The sequence below is a fragment of the Salmo salar genome, chromosome ssa26 (genome assembly GCF_905237065.1).
Source record: "Salmo salar chromosome ssa26, Ssal_v3.1, whole genome shotgun sequence".
Lineage (NCBI taxonomy): Eukaryota > Metazoa > Chordata > Actinopteri > Salmoniformes > Salmonidae > Salmo > Salmo salar.
Genome location: NC_059467.1, coordinates 32,762,501 through 32,776,013, shown reverse-complemented (window position 1 = coordinate 32,776,013; position 13,513 = coordinate 32,762,501). Strand labels below are relative to the sequence as shown.

The 13,513-nt window shown below is 51.8% G+C and overlaps 1 protein-coding gene across 5 annotated transcripts in view; it reads right to left on the bottom strand.

The window, feature by feature from the left end:
- LOC106593245 (fibrillin-1) overlaps positions 1-13,513 on the bottom strand; it is a 165,071-nt gene that overhangs the window by 110,708 nt on the left and 40,850 nt on the right. For all 5 annotated transcript variants that reach the window (XM_045708841.1, XM_045708839.1, XM_045708837.1 and 2 more), the window contains exons 8-9: positions 5,245-5,370; positions 1,516-1,641 (exon numbers count right to left, since the gene is read on the bottom strand). In XM_045708841.1, coding sequence (XP_045564797.1) covers positions 1,516-1,641; positions 5,245-5,370 — 252 coding nt within the window. The remainder of the gene's footprint in view (positions 1-1,515; positions 1,642-5,244; positions 5,371-13,513) is intronic.

Below are 13,513 nucleotides of genomic sequence, written 5' to 3'. Positions count from 1 at the left end.
GAGGGAGAGAGAGGAGAGCGAGAGAGAGAGAGAGAGAGAGAGAGAGTTGAGCCGTGGCCAGCCTAGCAGACTGTAGTGCTAAAGGCCCCTCATTACCAGACTTACTGACTTACAGGGACCATACTCTCTCTCTCTCTCTGTCTCTCCCTCTCTGACTTTCTCTCTCTCTGAATCTGGCTGGCTAAAGAACAGCTGGTAGAGTTCCAGGTAGAGAGCAGAGTAAAGAACAGCTGGTAGAGTTCCAGGTAGAGAGCAGAGTAAAGAACAGCTGGTAGAGTTCCAGGTTGAGAGCAGAGTAAAGAACAGCTGGTAGAGTTCCAGGTAGAGAGCAGAGTAAAGAACAGCTGGTAGAGTTCCAGGTAGACAGCAGAGTAAAGAACAGCTGGTAGAGTTCCAGGTAGAGAGCAGAGTAAAGAACAGCTGGTAGAGTTCCAGGTAGAGAGCAGAGTAAAGAACAGCTGGTAGAGTTCCAGGTTGAGAGCAGAGTAAAGAACAGCTGGTAGAGTTCCAGGTAGACAGCAGAGTAAAGAACAGCTGGTAGAGTTCCAGGTAGAGAGCAGAGTAAAGAACAGCTGGTAGAGTTCCAGGTAGAGAGCAGAGTAAAGAACAGCTGGTAGAGTTCCAGGTAGACAGCAGAGTAAAGAACAGCTGGTAGAGTTCCAGGTAGAGAGCAGAGTAAAGAACAGCTGGTAGAGTTCCAGGTAGACAGCAGAGTAAAGAACAGCTGGTAGAGTTCCAGGTAGACAGCAGAGTAAAGAACAGCTGGTAGAGTTCCAGGTAGAGAGCAGAGTAAAGAACAGCTGGTAGAGTTCCAGGTAGAGAGCAGAGTAAAGAACAGCTGGTAGAGTTCCAGGTAGAGAGCAGAGTAAAGAACAGCTGGTAGAGTTCCAGGTAGACAGCAGAGTAAAGAACAGCTGGTAGAGTTCCAGGTAGACAGCAGAGTAAAGAACAGCTGGTAGAGTTCCAGGTTGAGAGCAGAGTAAAGAACAGCTGGTAGAGTTCCAGGTAGAGAGCAGAGTAAAGAACAGCTGGTAGAGTTCCAGGTAGAGAGCAGAGTAAAGAACAGCTGGTAGAGTTCCAGGTAGAGAGCAGAGTAAAGAACAGCTGGTAGAGTTCCAGGTAGAGAGCAGAGTAAAGAACAGCTGGTAGAGTTCCAGGTAGACAGCAGAGTAAAGAACAGCTGGTAGAGTTCCAGGTTGAGAGCAGAGTAAAGAACAGCTGGTAGAGTTCCAGGTAGAGAGCAGAGTAAAGAACAGCTGGTAGAGTTCCAGGTAGAGAGCAGAGTAAAGAACAGCTGGTAGAGTTCCAGGTAGAGAGCAGAGTAAAGAACAGCTGGTAGAGTTCCAGGTAGACAGCAGAGTAAAGAACAGCTGGTAGAGTTCCAGGTAGACAGCAGAGTAAAGAACAGCTGGTAGAGTTCCAGGTAGACAGCAGAGTAAAGAACAGCTGGTAGAGTTCCAGGTAGAGAGCAGAGTAAAGCCAGGCTGCTGGTACAGTATGGAGGAGGAGGCTTACCTATACACCTGGAGCCATCCCCTGGAGTGTAGTAGCCCTGAGAACACCTGCAGAAGTAACTGCCCACCGTGTTGGAACACTCTCCTCCACTACACAGACCTGGGATGCTAGAACACTCATCTAGATCTGGAGAGAGGAGAGGAGAGGAGAGGAGAGGAGAGGAGAGGAGAGGAGAGGAGAGGAGAGGAGAGGAGAGGAGAGGAGAGGAGAGGAGAGGAGAGGAGAGGAGAGGAGAGGAGAGGCATAAATCATTATTATTGCCAAATTGCAATGTGTTTCACAGCATGTAGACATACAGACAACAACTGTGGTGATAATCAACTGTGACAAGACTAAAGTCGACTGGACTGCAGCGTTTAAGAGCGTGGCTTCAACACGTTAGCCATGACAATGTGAAGAACTGTGTCACAGGATATTTCTATTGGAGTGTATGTCAGACAGCTAACCACTGACTGTATTCCACATCCATGGCAGTTCAGAAATATATCTGAAACGGTTTTGACACAGGCCAGTTTTCCTGCCATTATTTCTGGGCATAAAACCGTGCATACTTTTACCCTGCAAATTAGCACCACAAACCCTGCAGAACACTGCAAACCAACCCTGCTCTGGCTGCTTGTCTGAATCAGGCCAGCTACAACTTGTCTGTCTTCTTTGTTAATGGGCCAATATTATTCACAGTTTTAATATCTGCTAGAATAAGGCTTTATTCATGTAAGTCTCAAGGAAACACTCAGAGCAGGTTTTAATTCTGAAGAGTCTGGTTCTTTAACAGGACAGTCATAATATAACCTCTGTCTTCTAGTGTTCCACAGAGGGACAGCCACGCTCTCACACCTGGGTTCAAATAGTACTGAAACAGAGGGACGGCCACGCTCTCACACCTGGGTTCAAATAGTACTGAAACAGAGGGACGGCCACGCTCTCACACCTGGGTTCAAATAGTACTGAAACAGAGGGACAGCCACGCTCTCACACCTGGGTTCAAATAGTACTGAAACAGAGGGACGGCCAGGCTCTCACACCTGGGTTCAAATAGTACTGAAACAGAGGGACGGCCACGCTCTCACACCTGGGTTCAAATAGTACTGAAACAGAGGGACGGCCACGCTCTCACACCTGGGTTCAAATAGTACTGAAACAGAGGGACGGCCACGCTCTCACACCTGGGTTCAAATAGTACTGAAACAGAGGGACGGCCAGGCTCTCACACCTGGGTTCAAATAGTACTGAAACAGAGGGACGGCCAGGCTCTCACACCTGGGTTCAAATAGTACTGAAACAGAGGGACGGCCACGCTCTCACACCTGGGTTCAAATAGTACTGAAACAGAGGGACGGCCACGCTCTCACACCTGGGTTCAAATAGTACTGAAACAGAGGGACGGCCAGGCTCTCACACCTGGGTTCAAATAGTACTGAAACAGAGGGACGGCCACGCTCTCACACCTGGGTTCAAATAGTACTGAAACAGAGGGACGGCCAGGCTCTCACACCTGGGTTCAAATAGTACTGAAACAGAGGGACGGCCAGGCTCTCACACCTGGGTTCAAATAGTACTGAAACAGAGGGACGGCCAGGCTCTCACACCTGGGTTCAGATAGTACTGAAACAGAGGGACGGCCACGCTCTCACACCTGGGTTCAAATAGTACTGAAACAGAGGGACGGCCAGGCTCTCACACCTGGGTTCAAATAGTACTGAAACAGAGGGACGGCCACGCTCTCACACCTGGGTTCAAATAGTACTGAAACAGAGGGACGGCCCCGCTCTCACACCTGGGTTCAAATAGTACTGAAACAGAGGGACGGCCACGCTCTCACACCTGGGTTCAAATAGTACTGAAACAGAGGGACGGCCAGGCTCTCACACCTGGGTTCAAATAGTACTGAAACAGAGGGACGGCCAGGCTCTCACACCTGGGTTCAAATAGTACTGAAACAGAGGGACGGCCAGGCTCTCACACCTGGGTTCAAATAGTACTGAAACAGAGGGACGGCCAGGCTCTCACACCTGGGTTCAAATAGTACTGAAACAGAGGGACGGCCACGCTCTCACACCTGGGTTCAAATAGTACTGAAACAGAGGGACGGCCAGGCTCTCACACCTGGGTTCAGATAGTACTGAAACAGAGGGACGGCCACGCTCTCACACCTGGGTTCAAATAGTACTGAAACAGAGGGACGGCCACGCTCTCACACCTGGGTTCAAATAGTACTGAAACAGAAGGACGGCCACGCTATCACACCTGGGTTCAAATAGTACTGAAACAGAGGGACGGCCACGCTCTCACACCTGGGTTCAAATAGTACTGAAACAGAGGGACGGCCAGGCTCTCACACCTGGGTTCAAATAGTACTGAAACAGAGGGACGGCCAGGCTATCACACCTGGGTTCAAATAGTACTGAAACAGAGGGACGGCCACGCTCTCACACCTGGGTTCAAATAGTACTGAAACAGAGGGACGGCCACGCTCTCACACCTGGGTTCAAATAGTACTGAAACAGAGGGATGGCCACGCTCTCACACCTGGGTTCAAATAGTACTGAAAATAATTTCAAATACTGTATCTGTGCTTGATTGAGCTCGCCTTTAGCAACGGAGCAAATAGGAAAGTCACAAACCCCACCCACCTGGAACTCCAGACAAGGCTAAAACAAACGCTAAATGATTTCAAATAGTATTTCAAATCAAATAAAATGTATTTTTAAAACTCTTCTTACATCAGCTGATGTCACAAAGTGCTGTACAGAAAACCAGCCTAAAACCCCAAACAGCAAGCAATGCAGGTGTAGAAGCACGGTGGCTAGGAAAAACTCCCTAGAAAGGCCAGAACCTAGGAAGAAACCTAGAGAGGAACCAGGCTATGAGGGGTGGCCAGTCCTCTTCTGGCTGTGCCTGGTGAAGATTATAACAGAACATGGCCAAGATGTTAAATGTTCCTAGATGACCAGCAGGGTCAAATAATAATAATCACAGTGGTTGTAGAGGGTGCAACAGGTCAGCACCTCAGGAGTAAATGTATTTGAACACAGGTCTGCATTCTGTACCACTCTACTAGGGCGACCATAGATGAATGTGTCTGTGTTCAGCCCTCAACAAGGGTAGGCTAGGTCCTCACACTGACATGAAGAGAGTTAGATCTGTAGTTCAATCTGCTCCTTTAAATGTACATTAAACCAGATGAAGTCTGCTCTAATTCAATTAAATCAAATGAAATGAAGTGTCTTAGAGAAAGTAGAGAGCAGGTTTGATTTAATGAGGGATAATGTCAGGGTAGTGTATGGAGGTAGTGATGTAGGGGATATGTGTGGTCTGTTTCCCTACACTGATCATTATAACATCCTGACTGACTGACGCTGCAGCAACCACAACTCATCGCAAACGCCTTTTAACTCGGGCTTTTACCGGATACAATTAGGAAATGTCAACCTAATAAAGTTATTTGAAATCTCAGAGTCTGGGTGACAGGGAGAAATGAAAGAAGTACATTGTATCTAGTGTATGTGACACAGTAGCCCTGAGGACGTCCAGAGTGAACACTAACTGTATGCTGAATAAACATATTCCTTAAACTGAATAAAGTTGACTCCTTACACTGAATACTGAATATTTGCTTCTGACAAAACATGACCTTTAAATGACCTTTAAATGTTCTGATATACATGTAAGTATGAGTCTGAGTCTGACTTGTGTGTGCGCGCATGTGTGTGTGTGAGACAGTCTTACCTTCACATTTCTGTGTGATCTCATTGAACTTGTGTCCAGCAGGACATTTACACTGGAAGGATCCAACAGTGTTGATACAGTTCCCACCCTGACACAGACCTGGGATGGCCTGGCACTCATCCACATCTACACACACAGAACACACTGTTAGCAGCACAGTATACACACACACACACACACACACACACACATATAAACACATACACACAGGCACACAGGCACACACACACATACACATATAAACACATACACACACATGTTTACTTTACTATCCTTGTGGGGACCCAACAATGTATTCCCATTCAAAATCCTATTTTTACTAACCCTAACACTTAACCTAACCCTAACCCCAAACTCTAACCCTAAACCTAACCCCTAACCCTATCCCTAATTCTAACACTAACCCTAAACCTAACCCCTAACCCTATCCCTAATTCTAACCCTAACCATAATTCTAGCCCTTACCCTAGGACTTCTGGTCCCCATAAGGTTAGTAAAACCAAACCAGTGAGTGAGAGCAGGGTGGAGATCGTCCCAGTGAGTGAGAGCAGGGTGGAGATCGTCTCAGTGAGTGAGAGCAGGGTGGAGATCGTCTCAGTGAGTGAGAGCAGGGTGGAGATCGTCCCAGTGAGTGAGAGCAGGGTGGAGATCGTCTCAGTGAGTGAGAGCAGGGTGGAGATCGTCCCAGTGCGTGAGAGCAGGGTGGAGATCATCCCAGTGAGTGAGAGCAGGGTGGAGATCGTCCCAGTGCGTGAGAGCAGGGTGGAGATCGTCCCAGTGAGTGAGAGCAGGGTGGAGATCATCCCAGTGAGTGAGAGCAGGGTGGAGATCGTCTCAGTGAGTGAGAGCAGGGTGGAGATCGTCCCAGTGAGTGAGAGCAGGGTGGAGATCGTCCCAGTGAGTGAGAGCAGGGTGGAGATCGTCCCAGTGAGTGAGAGAAGGGTGGAGATCGTCCCAGTGAGTGAGAGCAGGGTGGAGATCGTCCCAGTGCATGAGATGTTCTTGTTTAGAGTTCTCTTGGGGTTGTGTATGTCTGAGCTCACTCTTCCAAACACTTACCATCCCAAACTTGCTCTGTGTGCATATGCGCACACACACACACACACACACACACACACACACACACACACACACACACAGGGTACAGCCTCTGCTATGCTACGTCCCTCAACCAGACGAGGAGAGAAAGAAGAGAGGGTTAAGAGAGGGGAGAATAGAGAAAAAGAGAGAGAGAGAGAGAGAGAGAGAGAGAGGAATGTCTCTCTCCGGAGAACTAGAGGAGAGGCCAAGAGTTGCAGAGAGTCTGCCAGCCCCAAACACTGTGCTCGGGTCTCAGCTTCTATCCTCAGCCCTCAGCCTCTGATCTCAGGCCTCAGCCTCCATCCTCAGGCCTGAGCCCCTGTCCTCAGGCCTCAGCCTCCATCCTCAGGCCTGAGCCCCTGTCCTCAGGCCTCAGCCTCCATCCTCAGGCCTGAGCCCCTGTCCTCAGGCCTCAGCCCCTGTCCTCAAGCCTCAGCTCCTCTCCTCAGACCTAGCCCCAGCCATAACCCAACCCCTACACCAGCCCCTGGCCCTGCCCCTAACCTAGCCCCAGCCATAACCCAACCCCTACACCAGCCCCTGGCCCTGCCCCTAACCTAGCCCCAGCCATAACCCAACCTCTACACCAGCCCCTGGCCCTAACCCTAACCTAGCCCCAGCCCTAACCCAACCCCTACACCAGCCCCTGGCCCTGCCCCTAACCTAGCCCCAGCCCTAACCCAACCCCTACACCAACCCCTGGCCCTGCCCCTAACCTAGCCCCAGCCCCAGCCCTAACCCAACCCCTACACCAGCCCCTGGCCCTCACCCTAACCTAGCCCCAGCCCTAACCCAACCCCTACACCAGCCCCTGGCCCTGCCCCTAACCTAGCCCCAGCCCTAACCCAACCCCTACACCAGCCCCTGGCCCTAACCCTAACCTAGCCCCAGCCCCAGCCCTAACCCAACCCCTACACCAACCCCTGGCCCTAACCCTAACCTAGCCCCAGCCCTAACCCAACCCCAACACCAGCCCCTGGCCCTGCCCCCTAACCTAGCCCCAGCCCTAACCCAACCCCTACACCAGCCCCTGGCCCTAACCCTAACCTAGCCCCAGCCCTAACCCAACCCCTACACCAGCCCCTGGCCCGAACCCTAACCTAGCCCCAGCCCTAACCCAACCCCTACACCAGCCCCTGGCCCTAACCGTAACCTAGCCCCAGCCATAACCCAACCCCTACACCAGCCCCTGGCCCTAACCCTAACCTAGCCCCAGCCCTAACCCAACCCCTACACCAACCCCTGGCCCTAACCCTAACCTAGCCCCAGCCATAACCCAACCCCTACACCAGCCCCTGGCCCTAACCCTAACCTAGCCCCAGCCCTAACCCAACCCCTACACCAGCCCCTGGCCCTAACCCTAACCTAGCCCCAGCCATAACCCAACCCCTACACCAGCCCCTGGCCCTAACCCTAACCTAGCCCCAGCCCCAGCCCTAACCCAACCCCTACACCAACCCCTGGCCCTAACCCTAACCTAGCCCCAGCCCTAACCCAACCCCTACACCAGCCCCTGGCCCTGCCCCTAACCTAGCCCCAGCCCTAACCCAACCCCTACACCAGCCCCAGCCCCTGGCCCTGCCCCTAACCTATCCCCAGCCATAACCCAACCCCTACACCAGCCCCTGGCCCTGCCCCTAACCTAGCCCCAGCCCTAACCCAACCCCCTACACCAGCCCCTGGCCCTAACCCTAACCTAGCCCCAGCCCTAACCCAACCCCCTACACCAGCCCCTGGCCCTAACCCTAACCTAGCCCCAGCCCTAACCCAACCCCTACACCAGCCCCTGGCCCTAACCCTAACCTAGCCCCAGCCATAACCCAACCCCTACACCAGCCCCTGGCCCTAACCCTAACCTAGCCCCAGCCCTAACCCAACCCCTACACCAACCCCTGGCCCTAACCCTAACCTAGCCCCAGCCATAACCCAACCCCTACACCAGCCCCCTGGCCCTAACCCTAACCTAGCCCCAGCCCTAACCCAACCCCTACACCAACCCCTGGCCCTAACCTAACCTAGCCCCAGCCCTAACCCAACCCCTACACCAGCCCCTGGCCCTAACCCTAACCTAGCCCCAGCTATAACCCAACCCCTACACCAGCCCCTGGCCCTAACCCTAACCTAGCCCCAGCCCTAACCCAACCCCTACACCAGCCCCTGGCCCTAACCTAGCCCCAGCCCTAAACCAAACCCTACACCAGCCCCTGGCCCTAACCCTAACCTAGCCCCAGCCCCTAACCCAACCCCCTACACCAGCCCCTGGCCCTAACCCTAACCTAGCCCCAGCCCTAACCCAACCCCTACACCAGCAACTGGCCCTAACCCTAACCTAGCCCCAGCCATAACCCAACCCCTACACCAGCCCCTGGCCCTAACCCTAACCTAGCCCCAGCCCTAACCCAACCCCTACACCAACCCCTGGCCCTAACCCTAACCTAGCCCCAGCCATAACCCAACCCCTACACCAGCCCCTGGCCCTAACCCTAACCTAGCCCCAGCCCTAACCCAACCCCTACACCAGCCCCTGGCCCTAACCCTAACCTAGCCCCAGCCATAACCCAACCCCTACACCAGCCCCTGGCCCTGCCCCTAACCTAGCCCCAGCCCTAACCCAACCCCTACACCAGCCCCTGGCCCTAACCCTAACCGAGCCCCAGCCCTAACCCAACCCCTACACCAACCCCTGGCCCTAACCCTAACCTAGCCCCAGCCCTAACCCAACCCCTACACCAACCCTAGACATACTAGTTGAAGGGATATAGAGACTTTTTCTATTGAAATTAATAAAACCAAATCCAAACTCTGTAGAAATTATAACAGACCTACATGTACAGTCTCTTCACTCTGTCCAGCTTGATAACAGTCATATATAGTCTCTTCACTCTGTCCAGCTTGATAACAGTCATTTATAGTCTATTCACTCTGTCCAGCTTGATAACAGTCATCTTTAGTCTCTTCACTATGTCCAGCTTGATAACAGTCATCTACAGTCTCTTCACTCTGTCCAGCTTGATAACAGTCATATATAGTCTTCACTCTGTCCAGCTTGATAACAGTCATTTATAGTCTATTCACTCTGTCCAGCTTGATAACACTCATTTATAGTCTATTCACTCTGTCCAGCTTGATAACAGTCATCTTTAGTCTCTTCACTCTGTCCAGCTTGATAACAGTCATATATAGTCTTCACTCTGTCCAGCTTGATAACAGTCATTTATAGTCTATTCACTCTGTCCAGCTTGATAACAGTCATATATAGTCTCTTCACTCTGTCCAGCTTGATAACAGTCATATATAGTCTTCACTCTGTCCAGCTTGATAACAGTCATTTATAGTCTATTCACTCTGTCCAGCTTGATAACAGTCATATATAGTCTCTTCACTCTGTCCAGCTTGATAACAGTCATATATAGTCTTCACTCTGTCCAGCTTGATGACAGTCATATATAGTCTATTCACTCTGTCCAGCTTGATAACAGTCATATATAGTCTCTTCACTCTGTCCAGCTTGATAACAGTCATATATAGTCTTCACTCTGTCCAGCTTGATAACAGTCATTTATAGTCTATTCACTCTGTCCAGCTTGATAAGTCATTTATAGTCTATTCACTCTGTCCAGCTTGATAACAGTCATATATAGTCTCTTCACTCTGTCCAGCTTGATAACAGTCATCGAAACGAAAGCTAGACAGTCAGCGAGCATCAAAAATTCCAAAAGCGATGGATATTGGACAAATTGTAGAACATTTTGACGGCAAAGAAATATAATCCATTTTAAGAGCGGCCCTCCGGACCTCGATGAAGTCCGAATGCGACCCGCGGGGATAAAACGTCATAAGGACAGTGGAGGGATGGAGGGACACGGGCCAGACAGACAGAGTGTTTCTAATAGAGGGGGAGAAGGATATCTATTTCTGTCCGTTTTCCAGTATGGTGTGTTTCTGGACCATAATGTTGCTGGGTCAGGGTCAGGGCTGGACCATAATGTTGCTGGGTCTGGGTCAGGGCTGGACCATAATGTTGTTAGGTCAGGGTCAGGGTCAGGGCTGGACCATAATGTTGCTGGGTCTGGGTCAGGGCTGGACCATAATGTTGCTGGGTCTGGGTCAGGGCTGGACCATAATGTTGCAGGGTCTGGGTCAGGGCTGGACCATAATGTTGCTGGGTCTGGGTCAGGGCTGGACCATAATGTTGTTCTGGGTCAGGGCTGAACCATAATGTTGTTGGGTCTGGGTCAGGACTGGACCATGATGTTGTTGGGTCTGGGTCAGGGCTGGACCATAATGTTGCTGGGTCTGGGTCAGGGCTGGACCATAATGTTGTTGGGTCTGGGTCAGGGCTGGACCATAATGTTGTTGGGTCTGGGTCAGGGCTGGACCATAATGTTGGGTCTGGATCAGGGCTGGACCATAATGTTGGGTCTGGATCAGGGCTGGACCATAATGTTGGGTCTGGGTCGAGGCTGGACCGTAATGTTGCTGGGTCTGGGTCAGGGATGGACCATAATGTTGTTCTGGGTCAGGGCTGGACCATAATGTTGTTGGGTCTGGGTCAGGGCTGGACCATAATGTTGTTGGGTCTGGGTCAGGGCTGGACCATAATGTTGGGTCTGGATCAGGGCTGGACCATAATGTTGGGTCTGGATCAGGGCTGGACCATAATGTTGGGTCTGGGTCGAGGCTGGACCATAATGTTGCTGGGTCTGGGTCAGGGCTGGACCATAATGTTGTTCTGGGTCAGGGCTGGACCATAATGTTGTTGGGTCTGGGTCAGGGCTGGACCATAATGTTGTTCTGGGTCAGGGCTAGACCATAATGTTATTCTGGGTCAGGGCTGGACCATAATGTTGTTGGGTCTGGATCAGGGCTGGGCCATAAGGTTGTTGGGTCTGGGTCAGGGCTGGAGCATAATGTTGTTCTGGGTCAGGGCTGGACCATAATGTTGTTGGGTCTGGGTCAGGGCTGGACCATAATGTTGTTCTGGGTCAGGACTGGACCATAATGTTGTTGGGTCTGGGTCAGGGCTGGACCATAATGTTGTTCTGGGTCAGGGCTGGACCATAATGTTGTTGGGTCTGGGTCAGGGCTGGACCATAATGTTGTTGGGTCTGGGTCAGGGCTGGACCATAATGTTGGGTCTGGATCAGGGCTGGACCATAATGTTGGGTCTGGATCAGGGCTGGACCATAATGTTGGGTCTGGGTCGAGGCTGGACCATAATGTTGCTGGGTCTGGGTCAGGGCTGGACCATAATGTTGTTCTGGGTCAGGGCTGGACCATAATGTTGTTGGGTCTGGGTCAGGGCTGGACCATAATGTTGTTCTGGGTCAGGGCTAGACCATAATGTTATTCTGGGTCAGGGCTGGACCATAATGTTGTTGGGTCTGGATCAGGGCTGGGCCATAAGGTTGTTGGGTCTGGGTCAGGGCTGGAGCATAATGTTGTTCTGGGTCAGGGCTGGACCATAATGTTGTTGGGTCTGGGTCAGGGCTGGACCATAATGTTGTTCTGGGTCAGGACTGGACCATAATGTTGTTGGGTCTGGGTCAGGGCTGGACCATAATGTTGTTCTGGGTCAGGACTGGACCATAATGTTGTTGGGTCTGGGTCAGGACTGGACCATAATGTTGCTGGTTCTGGGTCAGGGCTGGACCATAATGTTGTTCTGGGTCAGGACTGGACAGTAATGTTGCTGGGTCTGGATCAGGGCTGGGCCATAAGGTTATTGGGTCTGGGTCAGGGCTGGACCATAATGTTGTTGGGTCAGGGTCAGGGCTGGAGCATAATGTTGTTCTGGGTCAGGGTTGGACCATAATGTTGTTGGGTCTGGGTCAGGGCTGGACCATAATGTTGTTGGGTCTGGGTCAGGGCTGGACCATAATGTTGCTGGGTCTGGGTCAGGGCTGGACCATAATGTTGCTGGGTCTGGGTCAGGGCTGGACCATAATGTTGTTGGGTCTGGGTCAGGGCTGGACCATAATGTTGTTGGGTCTGGGTCAGGGCTGGAACATAATGTTGTTGGGTCTGGGTCAGGGCTGGACCATAATGTTGTTGGGTCTGGGTCAGGGCTGGACCATAATGTTGTTGGGTCTGGATCAGGGCTGGGCCATAAGGTTGTTGGGTCTGGGTCAGGGCTGGAGCATAATGTTGTTCTGGGTCAGGGCTGGACCATAATGTTGTTGGGTCTGGGTCAGGGCTGGACCATAATGTTGTTGGGTCTGGGTCAGGACTGGACCATAATGTTGTTCTGGGTCAGGACTGGACCATAATGTTGTTGGGTCTGGGTCAGGACTGGACCATAATGTTGTTGGTTCTGGGTCAGGGCTGGACCATAATGTTGTTCTGGGTCAGGACTGGACCATAATGTTGCTGGGTCTGGATCAGGGCTGGGCCATAAGGTTATTGGGTCTGGGTCAGGGCCGGACCATAATGTTGTTGGGTCAGGGTCAGGGCTGGAGCATAATGTTGTTCTGGGTCAGGGTTGGACCATAATGTTGTTGGGTCTGGGTCAGGGCTGGACCATAATGTTGTTGGGTCTGGGTCAGGGCTGGACCATAATGTTGCTGGGTCTGGGTCAGGGCTGGACCATAATGTTGCTGGGTCTGGGTCAGGGCTGGACCATAATGTTGTTGGGTCTGGGTCAGGGCTAGACCATAATGTTGTTGGGTCTGGGTCAGGGCTGGAACATAATGTTGTTGGGTCTGGGTCAGGGCTGGACCATAATGTTGTTGGGTCTGGGTCAGGGCTGGACCATAATGTTGGGTCTGGATCAGGGCTGGACCATAATGTTGGGTCTGGATCAGGGCTGGACCATAATGTTGTTCTGGGTCAGGGCTGGACCATAATGTTGTTGGGTCTGGGTCAGGGCTGGACCATAATGTTGTTCTGGGTCAGGGTCAGGGCTGGAGCATAATGTTGTTCTGGGTCAGGATTGGACCATAATGTTGTTGGGTCTGGGTCAGGGCTGGACCATAATGTTGTTGGGTCTGGGTCAGGGCTGGACCATAATGTTGCTGGGTCTGGGTCAGGGCTAGACCATAATGTTGCTGGGTCTGGGTTCAGGGCTGGACCATAATGTTGTTGGGTCTGGGTCAGGGCTGGACCATAATGTTGTTGGGTCTGGGTCAGGGATGGACCATAATGTTATTGGGTCTGGGTCAGGGCTGGACCATAATGTTGGGTCTGGATC